The sequence below is a fragment of the Vulpes lagopus genome, chromosome 7, assembly GCF_018345385.1.
Source record: "Vulpes lagopus strain Blue_001 chromosome 7, ASM1834538v1, whole genome shotgun sequence".
Classification (NCBI taxonomy): Eukaryota; Metazoa; Chordata; class Mammalia; order Carnivora; family Canidae; genus Vulpes; species Vulpes lagopus.
Window position 1 is genome coordinate 92357000 of NC_054830.1, and position 20433 is coordinate 92377432.

General features: G+C 37.5%; 1 protein-coding gene across 3 annotated transcripts in view; it reads right to left on the reverse strand.

Moving 5' to 3' along the window:
* The window catches only part of FOCAD (focadhesin), a 308502-nt gene that overhangs the window by 265457 nt on the left and 22612 nt on the right, over nucleotides 1-20433 (reverse strand). For 2 of the 3 annotated variants that reach the window (XM_041762114.1, XM_041762113.1), the window contains 3 exons: nucleotides 9834-9922; nucleotides 6907-6981; nucleotides 4748-4902 (listed from right to left, as the gene is read on the reverse strand). In XM_041762114.1, the coding sequence (XP_041618048.1) occupies nucleotides 4748-4902; nucleotides 6907-6981; nucleotides 9834-9890 (287 nt within the window). In that variant the 5' untranslated portion in view covers nucleotides 9891-9922. Of the gene's footprint in view, nucleotides 1-4747; nucleotides 4903-6906; nucleotides 6982-9833; nucleotides 9923-11399; nucleotides 11421-20433 lie in introns of those variants that run through there. The other variant, XM_041762115.1, reaches the window with a different exon arrangement.

A 20433-nucleotide genomic window follows, 5' to 3' on the forward strand; every position in this document is an offset into this window, starting at 1 on the left:
CCCTGGGCTGAAGGCAGCGCTAAATCACCGAGCCAAACGGGCTGCCCGAGACCATTTTTCTCACTAAATTACTCTTTAATATTAGCTCCCAATAGTTCTTAGGATCATTTTTAACCAATTTGGACCTTCATCAATCCATGAGCAAAGACTCACTGAATTCATCAGCTTTAGCCAGGACTACTGTGGGCATTTTTAATATTCTATACAAGATTTCATTGAAAAGTAGGCTTTGTGGGGCGCCCGGGTGGCTCAGCCAGTTGAGCGTCCAACCCTTGGTTTCGGCTCAGGTCATGATCTCAGGGTCCTAGGATGGAGCCCAGCAGGGAGTCTGGACAAGCTTCTCCCTTCCCCTCTCCCTCTCCCTCCCTCTCCTTGCTCCTGCTCTCTATCCCTCTCTCTCTCTAAAATAAGCAAATAAAATCTTTAAAAAATAAAACAAAACTACAAAGTAAGCTTTGATTTAAGAATCTCAGAAAGCAGACTTTAATCTCTCACACCTAACACACTTTATTTTCCCCAAATACATAAATTGCAGGTCTCTCCCCTATTTAAAAGCACAAAAGGCGCACCAATCGAGGACTAGCTTAGTGTATCTAGCGCATAACCGTCCTCCCAAACACATTTTTTAAAAGAAGGAAGGAGCTGGAGAAGCAGTTGAATTGAAATTACAGGCTGTCATGACATCTCAATATCGAAAACTGAATACCTGGTTCCACAGGAGAGTACAGTTTTTATGCACAATCCCGTTACTAAGCAACTGTAACAATGGCTGCAAGAGCTTTCTAGAAGCTAGTGCAGTTAAGGGGGGTGGGGTGGGGAGAATCTAAGAACAGAAAAATGGAAAAACTTGCTTTGGGAATCTTTATCTCAGGATACATTCAATGTTAAAACAAAAATAAACAAAATCAAAAACCATCTAAACTTAAAACAAGCAGTTCCTTAAGAGACAAGTACATGCTACCATGTAGCATTCACTTTAATTTCAGTTTGTTTAATTTCAAAATTCACATTTAACTGGTGATAATGATTTCCTTACTGTGTTTCCTTTGCGGTCCCCCTTCTGTCCTTCAGCCTCCCTAGGGAATAATTTTTTTTTTTTCCAAATTTCCTTACTGATTAAAAGAACATTTTAGACCTCTTAAATCCATTTCTTTGTTTACAGAAGCTATAAAAACTAGTTTACAATTGTTTCATGTTGCCTCAGCTTTGAACCGAGAACACTCTTAGACATCAAACTATTCCTTTGAAGGGGACAGTCTCTCAAACAGAGCCAGACACTTTCCCAGCCACTCCCTGAAGTTTAGACAACCAGAGCTTTGCAAATGTCAAGTCTTTTGCAAAGTTAGACTATACAATGTAGCAGGCTCTAGACCAATGTTTCTCAAATTGCAGGGTGAATTGGGGGGGAGGACCCTTCCATACATGATCCAAGAGAATTTTATAGACTAGATTTACAAAGGGCCAGGAAGCAGGTTATAAGGCTAGGGGAGATGACCTCACAGAGTTTTCCTTCCATCTTTCCTTGCACCTTTCAACATTTCCTGCAATGCTGAGAAAGCTCCAGAAGCTACATTCTCTACACCTCTCTTCTATAGAAGGCTGCTTCTCACTAGGCTCCCTCCCTCCCTCTCTAAATCTCTCAGTTCCTGAAGGATGCTGTGCCAGCAGGTAGGCAAAATAAAAAGATTACACTACAGAATTACTGTTCTACATCAAAGCTGAGCAATTACTGTGTGGCTCTGTTCCCAGGATGCCTCTAGATTCTGATAAATCTCTCTTTTAGGAACAGAAATCCAGAGACAAGTAGAAATTTAAATGCTGGAAATTGAAGATCTAAACTGTCTCAGGCAAGAAGCACAGGGAAATGACAAAGGCATTACTGCGGATCTTTGGCCTTCTCCCAAAGATGAAGATGGTGTGGGGGGAGGGTGTTTTTCCGTATGTTTGTTTCATTTTTATTTCCAGTTTTATACTGTTGTGGTCAGAAAAGATGCCGGATATGATTTCAATCTTTTTGAGTTTATGGAGATTTGTTTTATGGCCTAACATGTAATCTAGTCAGGAGAATGTCTACATGCCCTTGAAAAGAAATGTGTATTGCACTGTTTTTGGATGGAATGTTCTGGATATATCCGTTAGATCCATCTGGTCCAATGTGTCATTCAAAACCACTGTTTCCTTGTTGATTTTCTGTTTGGATGATCTGTCCATTGATGTAAGTGGGGTGTTACAGTCTTCTACTATTATTGTATTACTGTTTTCTTACTTTATATCTATCAATACTTGCTTTATATATTTAGGTGCTCCCATGTTGGGTGCATAAATATGTACAATTGTTATATCCTCCTGTTGGATTGTCTTCTTTATCATTATATAGTGTCCTTCTTTGTTTCTTGTTACAGACTTTGTTTTAAAGTCTATTTTGTGCCATATAAGTACTGGTGTCCCAGTTTTCTTTTTGCTTCTACTTGCATGGTAAAAAGATGGTTTTCTGTGTCAGAAAATTCCCTGAACAGCATTTGAAGGAGAAGGCTGGTTGGGTCTCCTGTTTTTAATTAAATTAAATTTAATTTCTTAAATTTGCTTCTCATTCTGTTTTTTTTAAGACATAAACAATGCAAAGTATAATCTTTATAATCATTGCAAACCACAAAGCTCTGCTACTTGAAATAATGCAAATGAAAAAAATTCTTCACAAATCATTATTATCTCTACTGGCAACAATAAAGAAAACATAGCCCTTATATAACACATTTCATCATCAAATTGATTCAAAAATTAAACTGGTTAGCTTCAACCTCTACCCAATGTACATCTCCCTGTGGCTTAACATTAGACAAGAACATTTTCAGAAAGGAAATTTAAAAAAAAAAAAATTGCCCCCAGGATCCACCAATTGTTAAAATTTCTATATATGAGGGGTACTGGGTGGCTCCATAGGTTAAGCAGCTGCCTTTGGCTCAGGTTATGATCTCAGGGTCTGTTCAGTGGGGAGTCTGTTTGTCCCTTCTCTATGCTCCTTCCCACCACTCATTCTCTCTCTCTCTCTCTTTCTCTCTCAAATAAATAAAATCTTCAAAAAAAAATTTTTTTTCAATTCCTATATATGTTTACTAGAAAATACAAGGCTTTCTTCTATGTCTTGACCATGTTTCCAAAGACCCTTGAAAACTAATGGCACTACCTCTAATTGAAAAAAAAAAAAAAATGAAAACAATAGGGAATTGGTAAATTATGGTATATTCAAACAATGGAACTGTATGCAGCTCAAAAAAATTAGGAAGCACTTTATTTTTTTTAAAGAATGGTCTCTAAGATACATTTTTTCACTGAAAAATGAAAAATACTATGTACAGTAAGGCTATTAATTTTGGCTTTTTCTTAAGAAAAAATATATACACATGAATTGTCAGTTATATGTGCATACAACTTTAAAAAGGTAATAAGATCTGGTAAGAGTTTTGTCTCTAAGGAGAAAAACTGAAATATAGGGGTAAGATAGACACCTTGCCTTATACCCTTTTGGATTTTTTCCAGGTGACTGTGTTGCTTATTTAAAAAATACACTTTTGTTTTTAAATGTGGGAGGAGAGGAGAGGGGCAGAGGAAGAAAGGGAATCTTAAGCTGAGTATGGAGCCTGAGACAGAGCTCGATCTCACCAACCTGTGATCATGACCTGAGCTGAAATCAAGAGTAAGACGCTTAACTGACCGAGCCATCTAGGCATCCTAAAAAATACACTTCTAAATTTTAAAAAATCTAAGATTACTGAAAAATTATAATATATACAGATGACATGCTGATCCACTATCAGCAAAGCTTATGCTTTTCAGTTTACAACAGTAAGAACAGACTTATACTGATGTGGAAAGGACATCTCACACCGGCATAATTTTCTAACATAAGCTTTTGGAATCAAAATTATAATGTGGGATGCCTGGCTGGTTCAGTTGGTAGAGCATGCAACTCTTGAACTCTGGGTTTTAAGTTCGAGTGCCATGGTAGGTGTAGAAATTACTTAAAAATAAAATCTTACATATCAAACAGAAAAAAAGTATAAACTAACCTGCCTTAATTATTCCTTCCATAGACAGAGACATTTCCCAGGCCCCTTAGCTGCTAATACTTACTTTTGAATATAAACAGTACAAACAACCATACAATGCAAGTAGATTTTATATTTATGAATTTTAAGGCATTTAAAAACTATTTAGTGGGAAACAAATACCTTTACCTGCATATGAAAAAAGGCATAAGGCAAAATCTACATGGCCTGCTTAAGATCAAGTAAGTTAAAAGAGAGACACATTAAACCTAACATTTTGGGGTGCTGAGTGACTCAGTGGTTGAGCACCTGCCTTTGCCTTTAGGTCATGATTCCGGGGTCCTGGGATGGAGTACCGCATGGAACTTCTTGCAGGGAGCGTGCTTCTCCCTCTGCCTATGTCTCTGCCTCTCTCTCTGTGCCTCTCATGAATAAATAAATAAAATCTTTTTTTTTTTTTTTATAGAGCAATGACAAATTTAAGCACAGTTTTGAAGCTTAAGTACAGCAAGTGATCACAAATTCCAAAACTATAGAGCTTAAATCAGCATATATGAAATATCCACTGCATGACATTTTAAGGAAAAGAAAAACAACTGGCAAGTCAAGTGAATGTTGACCTTTAATGGCAAATTAGTGACTTTTTTTTTTTCCCCTAAAAATTTAAGTGTTTTCCTGATCAGACATGAAGGAAAGAATACCTGGTCGAGGGAATCAGGTTGAGTATCCCATTGAGCACGTAGCTGAACTCTGCATGATCCTGAGCAACAAGGGCCACCAGACCCTCACAGCAGGCCGTTCGAACCACCACATTATCACTGCAACACTTCTCCCACAGCAAGTTCAAAGCTGGAGTCTGAAATCAAACCAGTGATTAGAAGACACTTCCAATGAGAAGCAAAGGCAATGCATACCCCCAGCCATTCATGGAAGTGTCACAGTGGGCTAGCTTTCCTACACAGATGATGCTCTCATCCTATCATTTGTAGAAACGAAAGTCAATCTTCCAAGAGAGGTAATAGATGTGTTCTGATACAAAAACTCTCGCTCCTCTGGTGTCTCGGCTATAAAATAAGGCTGGCTGCAGACAGAGGTATCACTTGAGTTGGAACAACCCAATGAAACTGACAGGGGATCAAAACTAAGACTTGGCTCTAGCACCATGCTCCAACCAAGTCCTTGAACCAGACACCATCAGTATCAGCATAGCAGTTAAGTGTAGGCTGAACACCAACTCATGCCTATGCTTCAAGCCCTATATGCAACAACCTTTCCAAAACATGTCTCTGCTGTCCTGCCAAACTCTATCACCTACATGCACCCCACCATCCCCTACAATGTCCCTGCCCCCTGAGGAAAGACAGTGAAATATAACAGGATGCCAGCAAGCTATCAGTTCCATGGCTTCCAGCAAGAGCCCAGAAAACTGTTTTGGTCAAAAAATAAACTGACTTTTTGTCCCCTCAGACTGTGAAACTGTCATCTTCCATAGAAAAGCATCAGAAGGGCACAAAAATCCTATAAAAGCAGAGCTTCTAGCTTTCCCAACTTCCTCAAGAAGCCATGAGCCACCCCACCAGAGGTTCACAACTAATGATAAACCCGTATATGAATTGTGGGGGTAAGTCCATTTAGATTTACATGCAGTTTGGGTTTTGGTTTTGGTTTTTGGTTTTTTTTCTTTTTGTTGTTGTTGTTGTTGTTGTTGTTTCAAAGAGCACATCATGATGCTATTTTTCCCACTTCCTGACATAAGTTATTAGAAAAATATACAATTTGAAAAGAAAAATTGAAAGCCTCAGCTCCCACAGAATAACTAAAAGAATAAAATCAACATCATATTGTGCCCACTTTCCCACTGTAGGTGGCTCTGAGAGCCTTTCTAATCTTACAATCCCACTATACCAGAACAACACAGTTAACAGTCACTGCAGGAAAGAAATATTTATATTCTAGTTCTTTTATTCAGAAGAAAATTTTATGCACCTGTATGGCCAATATCAGAGGGTTCTAAATGTCATTACCCCGTGATAAGCCAGAAAAACGAAATAAATGAATAAAAAAACATTGCCTCAGGCATTACTGTGCTCTCATGGAAGTAAGCATTCATGTATTAATAGAAGAGAAAACAGTTAGTCAGAGGGATTTGACACATTCAATAAATCCTGGCAGTTTAAGTAAAACCACTAGATCATCTCAGAGTACATAATGTGATTAAAGCAGGATTAAAATCAGCGTTCTCAGAAAACCTGATTTAGAAGACTACATACGAATACCAGATAAATGCCAATTAGTGAAGTTTGCCTCTACTCTTATTTCAACACGGCAGCTGAAGCTGTAAAGAGATGTAACTTGGAGCAGCTAATCAAAAGCAGTGTGAGAAGGGAAATTAATTATTTCTGTTATGAAAAAAAAAATTATTATTTCCATCATCTATATTCTCCAGAGTTTACCTGAGAGCACCTACATAAGTGGAGTTTCCAATCATCAGATCAAAATATACAACACTAGTTAACCCAAACCCAGTGGTCTACATCTCAGTAAGCTGAGCACTGCTTCAACTCTTAGCACTCATCTCTTAGCACTATCCTCTGCATGGTACGCAAATTTTCCTTCAGCTGCAAGTACCAACATATGTCTCTGCCTCTCTCTGTGTCTCTCAAGAATAAAAAATAAATAAATCTTTTAAAAATAAATAAAATAAAATAAAACTGTAAAGAATTTGGAAGAATAACATCACAAACCAAACAAACCAACCCAGTTCAGAATCATTTCTGCAGTGACCTGAAACAAAAAAAGTGCCTATGTACTACTGGCAGCAGTATCTGAATAGAAGTCAAGCACAAAGTTGAATACAGACCTGGTTTGTGGATTGGTGGATCTTTTCTGAAAAACCATTTTCCTTTAGAACTGCAGCAATAAGATGACCCACAGCCTTAAAAAAAAAAAAAAAGTAAATACATGGGATCAGAAGTTCTCTCCAATTAGCACATCTGAAGGTAACACCTGTCAGTAGTAGTTGATATGAAACAAAAAAACCACTAGGTGATAGGAGTATCAGTGTGCCAGGCAGTCAACTAGTAATAAAATTCCCATTCATTTGAGAGTATGCTCTGTGGAAGGCACTGAATTAGGCATTCTACATACATATAACTTCTTAGCTTCATAACAATGCTCAAAGTAAGCATTTTTATCCCAATAAGCAAACTATAGTTCATCCATGTTAAGAAAATAGCCAGATTTTCAGTTCAAATTGCTGTCAGTTAGTATTAGAAAATAATGTGAGATTGCTTCATCCATTAAACCACGAGACAAATGAGAAACTCCACAGCTTTTAAAATCATTTTTGCATCTAAATGAAATCTATCATGCTTCATCATGCCCTTAATGAAGATGGAGAAAACTCATCCCTATCTTTATGACCATGACTCATACAAATCTGAACCAAGAGATCTCCCCCTACCACAACCATTCTCTCTCGCTTAGGCTCTAGGATTTAATTTATTATTCTCTCATAGGCTTTAGCTCTTTCATAAGCTTTTGGTTTCATCAATCTCTAAAATTTTCCCATACCCTGCTTTGGGCAAAAAGCCCAAAATTAAATCTAAGGACTCTTAGAGAGGTGTGTTGATGACATAAACACATAAATCCCATTCTTTCCTACCATCTCAACTCCATTCTCTTGGTTCCTCACCACTACCCAGCACTGCTGTGCTGTCTTAGAACTATAGGCTAGCAACAGTGACAGCCATCCTGCGTATGGGCTGGAAAGAACTTTCCAACTGTACCAAGTGTTGATCTCATATTTGGACCAATGCAGGATACATCTGTGAATCCCTGTCTTGTAGTCTCCAGAAAAGCTCACCAAAAAACGCTGCACCCCCCCTTCTTTGTTTCTTTTCATATTTCACACATGGGAAATTTAGATAGAAGACCTCAATGCTTGATGATCTCAGTTTTGTAATATAAATCACTCATTTACAGAATAAAAAGTTTAGATCAATTAACTGTCTCTTACCTCCCAGTTAAAGGAATAGTAACAAGAATTGAAAACCAGTGAACAGTTCTAGTGCTTGTTTACAAAATATACCATATTTCATTGAATATAAATGGACATCAACTTCAAGATGCACCCTTATTTTACATACAACTAAGGAAGAAAGGCTGCCAACTAATTGATGTTATATAATGCACATGATAATTCAGAATTTTGATTTTATATTAATGAAAGAGTTCCTTCCAAACGTCATGGCCAAGTTCACAATTGTGCAGGCCATACGAACAGTATAACAGCTGCTGCCACTAGTTACTAGATGCAGCCCAATTTCAAAGATGTTAAAATGTGAAAAAAAAGGTGTGTGAATCAATGAAATATGGTGCTAACACTAAGCAGCGGTTACAGAATAAGAAGTATTCTCAGAAAACAGGGCACAATTGCAAGAACCACATAAAACTAGTATGAAACACAACAGGGACAAAAAGAAATTAATTTTTTTTTTCAAAAAAGCTCCTGTTCCTATTTAGAGAAAAAGACTAGAGGAAGATCAGCTTACTGACCAACATCCCCCCAACTGTCCACTAGGTCCAACTTCTCCGGTTTGCCTTTCCATGTTTTTTTTTCTAACAAATCAGAGAATATAGGCTACCTTGATTTTAAAGCACAAAATCCAAGGGTAAATGACCCTCTGTTGTTACTTAAATTTTCCATAATAGAAGAGTTTAAGGAGACATCATCCATGAAAAAAAAATACATGTACACTTCTCACTTAATTCAACAATAACACACATAGACATTGCTTGGTTATCTATGCTAATGAAGGGACTCCAGGCACAGAAAAATAAAAACTGTGGACGATGTATCTTCCAAGTCTTCATCTTCCTCTTTATGGTAAGGACCTGTGCCGCACAGGATAGGACTCCAACCCAGTCAGGTAGAAGGGAATCTTGCATAAGGAGTGTTCTACTCCTCATGGAAGGGTTCCCCACTACCCAGCTAAGTCAATTCCCACAGCAGGCATCTCTGGAGTAAACAGCTGCAAGCATCCAAGACGCTGTAAGTCGTTCAGTCTTCGGGCTGGCTCCTGCTGGTCCCCTGGCTTCACTCGCACAAGAAAAGACAGTAAGCTATTATGGTACCTTGACTAACCAGAATGCTTCTCATTAGTGGAAGGCTCACCACTAACCACTTTTGTTTGAATCCTAATAATTGAAAAGCTCTCTAAGATAAATTATCACCAGCCCCTGACTGTGTTAGTAGGCACATCAAATTCTTTCATCCAGGATATTTTACTTACTGAATGTTTGTTATTATGGTCAAAATTTCATATTCTTAATAGTTGTACAGGGGTAAAAGATACCATTTTAAATATCAATCTCTCATACTCTGTAGATGTATAACCATTTATTTCTATTCCCAACACTTAATTATAGACTTAAAAAAAAAAAAACACAGATCTAGGGGAATCATAGTTAAGCAAGGTTTTATTATGTTAAGAAGAAAAGTATGATACAAATAGATGCTGAGAGTGTTCAATTTCAAATATTCACTTTCCTATGTCACAAATACATTTTCATTTTATTTTTTTAAAGTAATCTCAACATCCAGCGTCACATGCTCCACTGCCTGCGCCAGCTGGGTACCCCTTGAATATAAATTTTCAAGTTAACTTACATAAAAGTTAATGAAGTGATATATATACAGAATTCTACATATAGAATAAAATATGTTAAAAATGTAAAGTTCATTTGTTACCAGAAAGCAAAAATAATTAAATAAGTAAAAATTACCTGTGATTGGATAAGAGAATTTGGAAATTCAAACCTTTTCCTGATATCATCTGACATTTTTGCTTCTCTTAAATATATACATGGAGACACTGTAATCAAAACAAAAGAATATTTGTTAGTCTGGAAAAGGAGTTCAAACCAATTATTCCTCAAATAACATGAAAGTAATTCATTCTAAAGACAACAATGGAAATAAAGCATAGGGCTCTATAGTGTAATTGCAACCACTCTAGCCCACAAATGCCATGACTGATAAATAAACTACAATGCTCAACCACTCTTGGTTTTTTTAGAGTAAATCCTAGAGCAGATTAATTCACACTATTGAAACCCCCCAAAAATCCAAAAGCTCAAACCTAAATAAGATGATTTTAAAAGTTCAACCACATGTTTGAAATAGAAAGTCTTGGGGCACCTGGGTGCTCAGCCAGTTAAGTATCTGCCTTCAGCTCAGGTCTTGATCTTAGGATCCTGGGATGGAGCCCCACATCTGGCTCTCTGCTCAGCAAGGAGTCTGCTCTCCCTCCCTCTCCCTCTGTTCTCTCTCTCTCTCTAATAAATAAATAAAATCTTTATTCAAAAAAATAGAAACTCTTTCATAGATCAAAACTTCTAAGGGAAAAAGAATCAAATTTTTATAAAATTGCTTAAACTATACAACAGTTTGATGCAAGCTTTCATATAAGTACTCATCCAACTGCTGGTAACAAGTGTAAAGCCTAGGTGAGCTTTTTTCAGGAAGTATAAAAATCACCTAGAAACTCACACATTGAAACAGATTGCTCATCTGCTAAAAGAGCAAGCAATTGGGCAGCCCTGGTGGTGCAGCGGTTTGGTGCCATGTGCAGCCTGGGGTGTGATCCTGGAGACCTGGGATCGAGTCAAACATCGGGCTTCCTGCATGGAGCCTGCTTCTCCCTCTCCCTCTGCCTGTGTCTCTGCCTCTCTCTCTGTTTCTATGAATAAATAAATAAAATCTTTAAAAAAAAAAAAAAAGCAAGCAATTAGCACCAACTTTTTTTTTTTAATTTTTATTTATTTATGATAGTCACACAGAGAGAGAGAGAGAGAGGCAGAGACACAGGCAGAGGGAGAAGCAGGCTCCATGCACTGGGAGCCCGACGTGGGATTCGATCCCGGGACTCCAGGATCGCACCCTGGGCCAAAGGCAGGCGCCAAACCGCTGTGCCACCCAGGGATCCCCAGCACCAACTTTTAATATATACATCACACCTCTCATTCCTACTGGGTTTTCAAAAAAAGAAAGAAGAAAGGAAAGAAAGAAAGAAAGAAAGAAAGAAAGAAAGAAAGAAAGAAAGAAAGAAAGAAAGAAAGAAAGAAAGAAAGAAAGAAAAGAAGGAAAGAAAGAAGTAAAGAAAAGAAAAGAAAAGAAAAAAGAAAAGAAAGAAAGAAAAGAAAAGAAAAGGAAAGGAAAGGAAAGGAAAGAAAATCTTTTCAAGTATACAAAAAGGATGAAGGAGGACAAGGTGGTAAAGAGAAGTCTCCAATTCTAAGAGGATTTCCTAAGGGTCTCAACATATCCAGTCCATGCAGCAATGAACCTACCAAATTACACTACTTTGAAAAATAAGATGTTCCAGGGGTGCCTGGTAGCTCAGTTGGTTAAGCACCTGACTTATGAGCTCAGCTCAAGTCTTGATTTCAGGGTCGTGAGTTTAAGCTCTTGCTGGCGAGGAGCCTACTTTAAAAAAAAATTTTTTTTAATTCCAGGTAGTCCAGATTACCTTATAAAAATAAGTCACAAAACCAAGCTCTCCTGGTCTCACAAATGGAGGTGCCTTGTGTTGAACGCATGACTCTACTACTTTCCTCCTCTTCCCCAAAGCTGAACTTTCTGAATATATCCTATATCCTAGCCTTCTTCTCCAATATCCAGGGCCAACTTTATTCCCTCGAACTTGACATTTTCACAGCACTGAAACAGCTTGTTCCAAGATTACAAATTATATCCCCTATTAAAATCTACTCATTAGTTTACACCTGTCATAATTTCTTCAACTTCCCAGATGTGTCCATCTCCCCCTTCTTGGAATAATTTTTTGCTCTTTGGAAATCTGTAAAATATCATAAAACAATTTCCCAAAGTGTATCCCGGGAAACCTAGGATGAAGAGATTTCCACGAGAGCAAAAGGACTCTGTAGGGAACATATTGGCACTATGAATATTCATTCATTCATTCACTCAAATACTTATTAGCTGTCTATTTTGTGTTACATACTGCTCCAGATACTTAGGCAACCTCAGGGAACAGGACAGACAAAAGTCCCTATACTCATGGAGTTGAATATTACAGAAACACTTTCTATTTTAAATACAGCAGCCAGGGTCAATCCCTTCTAGAGAAGATGACATCTGGTGAGTTAGCCCTACCAGATATGTGGGGGAATTATCACAGGCATGGTTAACAGTGAGTGCAAAAGCCCAAAGCTCATCAAGTCCTTAAGGCTGGGGTTAGAAAAGCAAAGAAAGGAGTCAGGAGTGGATGAGGAGGAAGAGAATGGGAAATCAGAAAGTCAGTGAGAAAGTCAGACCATGAAAAGCCCTGTAGGTCACCAGAAGGATTAATGTATCTATCAAGTGAAATGGTAAGGTTTCAGGAAAAAAATGGTAAGATTTTAATAGAATCACTTGAAATGAGAAGTTTTCAGATTCTAGATATATTTGAAGGCAGAGCCAATGTGGTTGCTAATGATTGGCTGAGAGTATAGAAGAAAGGGTCACAGATGACTCCAAAGTATTTGATCTGAGTACCTTTAATTTTAATCTCAATTCCTTTGGGCATTTTATACATTAAACAAAACAATTTGTACATCACTTACCCTGGCATTTTTTACTAAGAGGAAAAGATAGAGTTGCATCAACTAAGATAGGGAAATTAGTTTGTGGGGAAAGACTGGGAATTTCATTTTCAACAGGTAAAGTTTCAGATGTCTAATAATATCCAAATGGAAATGTCAGGTAGAAAGTTGAATACATGAGCCTATAACTGAACAAATAGATCTTAGTTGAAGATATAAAGGATGGTGCACACTAATTATAGAATCTGAAAGGTACTAAAGCAAGAAGTCTAATTAACTTTGCTTAACCCAGAGTTTACCAAACTTATCTGATCATGGCACCCTTTTTCTAGAAATATCTGTTAACAATCTATACAACCAGCCTTTCTTGGGATACGCAAGGGGAAACTACTCTACTGACTCTTCTATTCCACTTTCTGCACTGCATCTTCCTTCCCACCCTTGAGTTCCTTGCTTTCTGCTTCCTTCATGGAAACTCTCCCAGAGCCCAGTCCATGTCTCCAAATGCTTCCCTACTCTCTTATAAAGCCAGCAATTGGAGATGTCAAAAAGAAAGCACATAGTGGGGTGCCTGGCTGGCTCAGTTAGAAGAACACACAACTCCTGATCTCAGGATTGTGAGTTCAAGCCCCACGTTAGATGTAGAGTGTGCTTAAAAAAAATTAAAATCTTCATGAAAAAACGTTCAACATCACTCAGCATTAGGGAAATATTAAAACCAAAACGTGGGCAGCCCAGGTGGCTCAGTGGTTTAGTGCTGCCTTCAGCCCAGGACCTGATCCTGGAGACCCGGGATCAATTCCCACATTGGGCTCCCTGCATGGAGCCTGCTGCCTGTGTCTCTGCCTCTCTCTCTGTCTCTCTCATAAATAAATAAATAAATAAATAAATAAATAAATAAATAAATAAATCCACAATGAGATGCCACCTCACACTGGTCAGAATGGTTAAAACTAACAAGTCAGGAAATGACAAATGTTGGCGAGGATGGGGAAAAAGGGGAACACTCTTGCACTAATGGTGGGAATGCAAGCTGGCACAACTACTCTGGAAAAAAGTGTGTAGGTTCCTCAAAGAGTTGAAAATACAGCTACTCTACAACCCAGTTATGGTACTAGTAGGTATTTACCCCAAAGATACAAATGTGGTGATCCAAAGGGGCACCTGCACCCCAATGTTTATAGCAGCAAAGACAAAAATAGCCAAACTATGTGTGTAGATACACACACACACAACATATACCTATGGAATATTACTCAACCATCAAAAAGGAAGAAATCTTACCATTTACATCGACATGGATAGAACTGAAGAGTATTATGCTGAGCAAACTAAGTTAATCAGAGAAAGAATTATCATATGGTTTCACTCATATGTGGAATTTAAGAAACAAAACAGAGAATCATAGGGGAAGGGAGGGAAAAATAAAATAAGATGAAATCAGAAAGGGAGACAAACCACAAGAGACTCTTATCTTAGGAAACAAACTGAGGGTAGCTGGGGGGGGAGGAGGGGGCGATGGGGTAACTGGGTGATGGGCATTAAGGAGGGTACATGATTTAATGAGGACAGTGTTATAGGTAACTGAAGAATTACTGAACTCTACACCTAAAACTAATGATATGCTACGTGTTAACTAATTACATTTAAATAAGTTTTTTAAAATCTTTTAAAAATGAAAGAAAAGAAAGATCAAGAAAGAACCTATCTTCTCTCACAATCTCACAAACACATTTACCATTTTAGTTCCACTTTTCCCAGTGTTCTCAAAAAGAGTTCCTTTGCTACGTCCTCCACATCCACTCAATCACAAGGTTGCTTTCATTCCTCCTAGCACCCCAGAGCCTACCTCTCTATCCCATTTCTACCCTTCTCATATCAGGTCTCCCTGCTAGGCTTACTTCAGAACTGCTTAGTCTCAAGGATCTCCACACATGAGCACATCCCATACACTGCCTTCAGATGAATTGTCCTAAAATGTAATTTCCATCACATCATTTCCCTGCGAAGAATTCAGAGCAGGGTTTCACTAGCCTGTCAGATTAAATGCAAATTCTGATTCCTAGCTTTTAAACCCTCCATCAAGCATCTCTCCCAGTCATCTTCATCATCACTGCTGTCTAATTCCAATCTGGCTACAACAGTTTTCAAATGAGTCCCATGTTGCTCAATATGTGCTCATTCCTAAGGAATTTTACTTATGCTGTTCTCGCCCACATAAAATGCCCTTTTCTGTATGTTCCCACTATTTAAAGATAAAATATCTCTCATAGCACATCTTTTCTGTTGAGACTTTCCCAAGTAGTCACATACTCTAGAAGTCACCTTGTTCTCTATTTTTTTAGTATTCGGGCTGGCGCATACCATGTGACTATTTGCTTTGGGATTGAAAATATTTTTTTTTTCTAAAGGGTCAGATAGCAACTACTTAAATCTGCCACTGTAACAGGCAAATAGCCATAGACAATACATGAACACTAGACCATGGCTCTGCTCTGATAAAACTTTATTTACAAAAACAGGAGAGTAGGCCATAGTTTTGCTCACTCCTGGTTTAATTAATCACAATTTTTTAAATTAATTTATAAAATGTATTAACACAATTGCTAACAATGTCGTTCAAATTTGGCCCTGTGCTTTCAAGCACAAGTAAATATATATACACACACAAGATAAATAATATATCTTTTATTATCTAAAAGATGAAGGGAAGGAAGGAAGTATCTTTTGTCAAAGAAAATAAACTTCATGTCTCTAAATTCTGAAGGAAATTTCTCAGGTCAGGTTTTATATCTATGGAATACAGAGTGATATAATAAACAATATTCTCAGTAACATAAGCTAAAGGGAATTTTATAATACTTTTTTTTTTTTTAAACAAACCCTGGTAAAACCATGGGTATGACACCATGTAATTCAGCAAAAGAGCCTCAGCAAATGGAGTCCAAGTACAGTTTTCTGACGATCTCATCTAACTCAGTAAGAAATAGACTTTGGACTATCCAGAGTAGCAGATGCTTATAAACATATCACAGAATAGACTTACCCAAATGTCAACAGTGATAGAGCTAAATAGAAGAAAATGTGCGGTTACAGTCTCTGATCCGGGCCCAGAATCATGGAATTCCAAAATGCTTTGGGGACAGATGAGCAGCTGGTTAGGCTAATAGCTTATTTTGCAGTAAAAAAGCCAAACCATACAGAAAGAACAACTTTGTCTCCAGGAGATAGGCCACAGAGTATGAGGGTACCGTTTGTATCAAAATCACTTAAGTACGGATGACAAATACCTAAGTTTACAAAAGACCCGATATTTATGTGGCATTTTAGAGAATGAACGAACACATTTTTAAAAAACATTTTTTAAATTATAACAACTTGACCTTTCCTAATAAACGGTCACTAAGCATTCTAAAAATCACTCCCCAAGCTGCATTATGTTTTGATATCAGCCTTGATTTGCTATCCTTGAGCTACAAACTGCAACTGTCTTTCATCTGCTAGAGACTTACACTTCAAGGTTAATCACAACCATTTGGCCTTTCAAGGTATCAGAACATCATATTCTCTTAGGGAATTTGAAAAAAAAAAAAAGAGTACATAATGCTTGCTTTAGCACTGGCAACCTAGCTTATGTCCTACTTTATTTTTAATCTCAACTTCCTTTGGGCATTTCATGCATTAAAGAAAACAATTTATATATTACTTCTTACCATGACATTCTTTATAAAAGGGAAATCACTCACAATACGCTCCATAAACCACTTGTTACAAAAAAGTGTTTGATTTTTAAAGATTTATCTCCAAGCCCTCATTGTGCCTTTTTTGGCTGTCTAAATCTAAATCAGAAAGAGAACTTTTAATGAGTCTTTAAATTCCAAGTGCATCAAAGCATTTGTTTAACTTAAGCAATTATCACCTTACCTGCCAAAGTGTTCCAGCACCATAAGAATACTTCCAAGAAAACAAATCTATTGACTGCATTTTAGAGCTAATAAAGGAGCAGCAGAGAGAGAAACACTTTAGGTCTTCAACTTTCTCTAAGATATGAAAATACACAACCATATATCATACAAAAGTGTTTAGTGTCAAACTTCAAATGAAGTACATAATCTGGAAAACAAGAGATCTATCTAATTATTTTCACACTTGCTATGGGAACCCAGCAAGGGATTATGCAGGGTAGTTGGGGACAGGATGTTGGGGGAGTGTCTGATGATCACAGAGAAAGATCACAAGAGAAAGATCTTTGAGCACCCTTTTGACTACCAAATTCCTTTATAGGAAGGACTCAGGGAAGCAAAGCATGTAGGGCAAGCCAGAGTTATAGAAGGTACAGTCTTAAAGCCAGTCTACATTAGCAGACTGATAAAAATACATACTTCATTCGCTAATGGGACCCTATGTTTCAGAGACACAAAATCTAGTAGGATGTTTTTTTCCTTGTAAGACTTTATCAACTATTCCAATTATTAGTTATATAATCATTTGGTTTCTTCCTCCCACAAATTAAGCTAAGGAACCATCAGCCTGAGGATTTTAAACATATATTTGACAATTTTTTACTACTTTCATTTTAATAGCTTATACCAAAGCAGATAGTACCATCAATAAACTTGAGCTGATCCTAAAAGTTTATCAAGACTGACTCAGGGGAATATTCTCATCTCTCCTAGTTGCTTTGCCCAGCTTCTTAAAGAAGTAAAAAAAAAAAAAAAGAAAAAAAAAGTCTATACTTTTCAACCACTCACCCTGCTTTGCTATCCAATATTTATGTCTTCCTTGTTCTTCTGCCTGTATAGCTTCTTGCCTACTACTTCTTGACTCCTAATCCCTTCTCCACATGCTCTGTAGAATTTGGCAGCTGGATTCTATTTCATTCATTCTGTATGGAATCCTGATGGCTGTTAGAAACTCAAGCTTAGCCTCAGCTCTTGCTTCAAAAGCTCAGAAATGGAACTGCCACCTGCCCTCTCAAATTAACAGGACAAGACGATTATGGCCCCCCTAACTATATGATCCATAAAAATGAAAAGATCATGGGGAAATCACAAGGAAAAGTTTTTAATACTACAGAGTGAGTGTAAGAAAATGGAGCCCACTACCTCATCACTAAATTAAGCTGAGAGTAGAAAATACTTTTATATTAACCAGTAATTTCAACATCAAGCCGAGGTAGAGGGCAACTAGGTGACAGAGACATTTGGTCAACATTATAATCAGAGAAAAGCAGGAACTGCATAGTTGTGGTAGTGACTGCTAACCATCCTTCACTCTCTGTGTTCTCCTTCTGTATTAATAAAACTGTAGCCTGACCAGCTTCATCACATTTCCTGGCCTCAAGTACACTTAGGTACAACCATGTGTGTGGTCAAGTTCTCTCCAGTGAGTTTTAGCAAACGTGATACACCACTTCCAGACTGCAACCCACTTCCTCCACTCTCAGCCTACTCTTAGCAGTAACTCAGATTCAACACGTGCATGAAGACAATGCCTCTAGCTCACTGTCAAAGAAACAAAATGGAAGGAATCTGACTCCCTAAATATAGCATAAGGCAGAACTATGTACCTGGCATTCCAACTAGTATATGAGAAAGAAAGAATCTTTCACTTTGTATGAACCTCTGCATTTCAGGATCCCTTTGTTACAGTAGGTAGTACTTCCTTAAGTACTTACTACACGGTAGACCTGAGACTGTCTCCTTTCCGTTCTTTTTTTTTTTTTTTTTTCACTAAAGAAATGAAGAAATTGAATGTCAGAGAGGTTAAGCAACTTGCCAAAATGCTAATAAGCCTGGCAGTTCAGGTAAGGGAGGTTTCTTCACTTCCAACCCAATGTATCCCTGGACCATCAGTAGTAACATGAGGCCTGACCAGCACATTCCACGTTCCTGCACTGTGCCCCAGGAATTCCAGGATCTATAAATTCAAGTGCTGACCAAATTTAGGTGATTATGAGTTCTGATGATCTCACCAGTTGCAAAGTACTGAAATATATCTCGTTCCATTCAAATTCTTGCCTTTATAATTTAGTTCTTTCTCAGATTATGTCACATGCTACTTACTCACAGATTTTGAAATGAGAGTCTAAAATAAGATGAAAGGCAGGAAATTCCAACTTAGAACTGATTGCTGTCCAGAACCAGGCATTAAAGTGAAAAGACAAAACCACCTCTTTGAATGCCTTATTTTTTACATTTTCTCCAATTACTCTCAAATAATTTTTAAAATGTCACATACATTTATGTATTTATGTGTTAAATACATTAAGGAACATAGATTAAAAGGTTAATTCTAAAAATCTAAAGATTTACTTATCTAGAATTCTTACAGTATCCAATCTGAGTCTTCAAATAGCTCCTTTATGAGATGATTTTTTTCTATTACAATTTTTAAACATTTTTCTCTACCAAAAGAATATTCAAATTGCTCTCTATGGTTTTAAAATAAATGTTTTGGGGATCCCTGGGTGGCTCAGCAGTTTAGCACCTGCCTTTGACCCAGGGCGTGATCCTGGAGTCCCGGGATCAAGTCCCACATCGGGCATGGAGCCTGCTTCTCCCTCCTCCTGTGTCTCTGCCTCTCTGTCTCTATCATAAATAAATAAAGAAATCTTTAAAAAATAAAAAAATAAAAATAAATATTTTGTTAATATAAAATAATCAAAATAATCTTTACACTATATTTATAATAAAACTGATACCAAAGATCTTACTAACCAAAAAAAAAGATCTTATTGACCAACACATGTCTAATTTGAATAGCTAAAATCTCCATATTCATAATCTTACTTCAATTACTATTCAGTTACCTAGAATTTATTAAAGCATCACAGAATGTATTTTATAGGTATTTTACTTGTATTTCCTCCTCTCAAAAATGATTCTAATTTTGTGCACTGGTTCTCTAAAATAATTTACTTCTTAGCAAATATTAACTTGGAACAAACTGAAGTATTTAGGGAGTAATGATATGACATTATGGATCCTCTATAAAATATTCCACTTACCCTCAAAAGGGTGAGGGAGGGGGATGATAGATAAAACAAGAATGTCTAAATGTCGATAATAGAGGAGTACATTCAAGTTCATAATACTGTTCCAGTTTTATGTATATTTGAAAATTTCCATAAGTTTTTTAGGCCTTCCACCATTAAAGACACAGAGAGAAGTCACTACCTATGAACCAAGGAAGAGGGTCTTCATCAAACCATAATGTCACCGTAATCTCAGATTGTCAACCTCCAGAACTGTGAGAATTAAATTTGGGGGTTTTTAAGATATATTTATTAGAGAGAGAGAAAGCATGAGTGGGAGGGACAGAGGAAGAGGAAAAGAGAATCTCCTGCAGATTCCATGCTAAGTGCAGAGCCCCAAGTGGGACTCGATTCCACAACCCTGAGACCATGATCCCAACCGAAACCAACAGTCAGACACTTAACTGACTGCACCACTCAAGCATCCCATCCCTGTTGTTTTGCTTTGCTAAGTTTTTTAAAATCTCATATATTGGTTCTTACCAGGGGCCAGGCAAAATTATAAGCACTTTACCTATATAAACTAATTTAACCCTCCAACAACTCTATGAGATAGGTACTCATTTTACAGATAAAGAAACTGAGGGGGCAGCCCCGGTGGCGCAGCGGTTTAGCGCCACCTGCAGCCCAGGGCGTGATCCTGGAGACCTGGGATGGAGTCCACGTCTGGCTCCCTGCATGGAGCCTGCTTCTCCCTCTGCCTGTGTCTCTGCCTCTCTCTGTGTGTGTGTCTCTATGAATAAA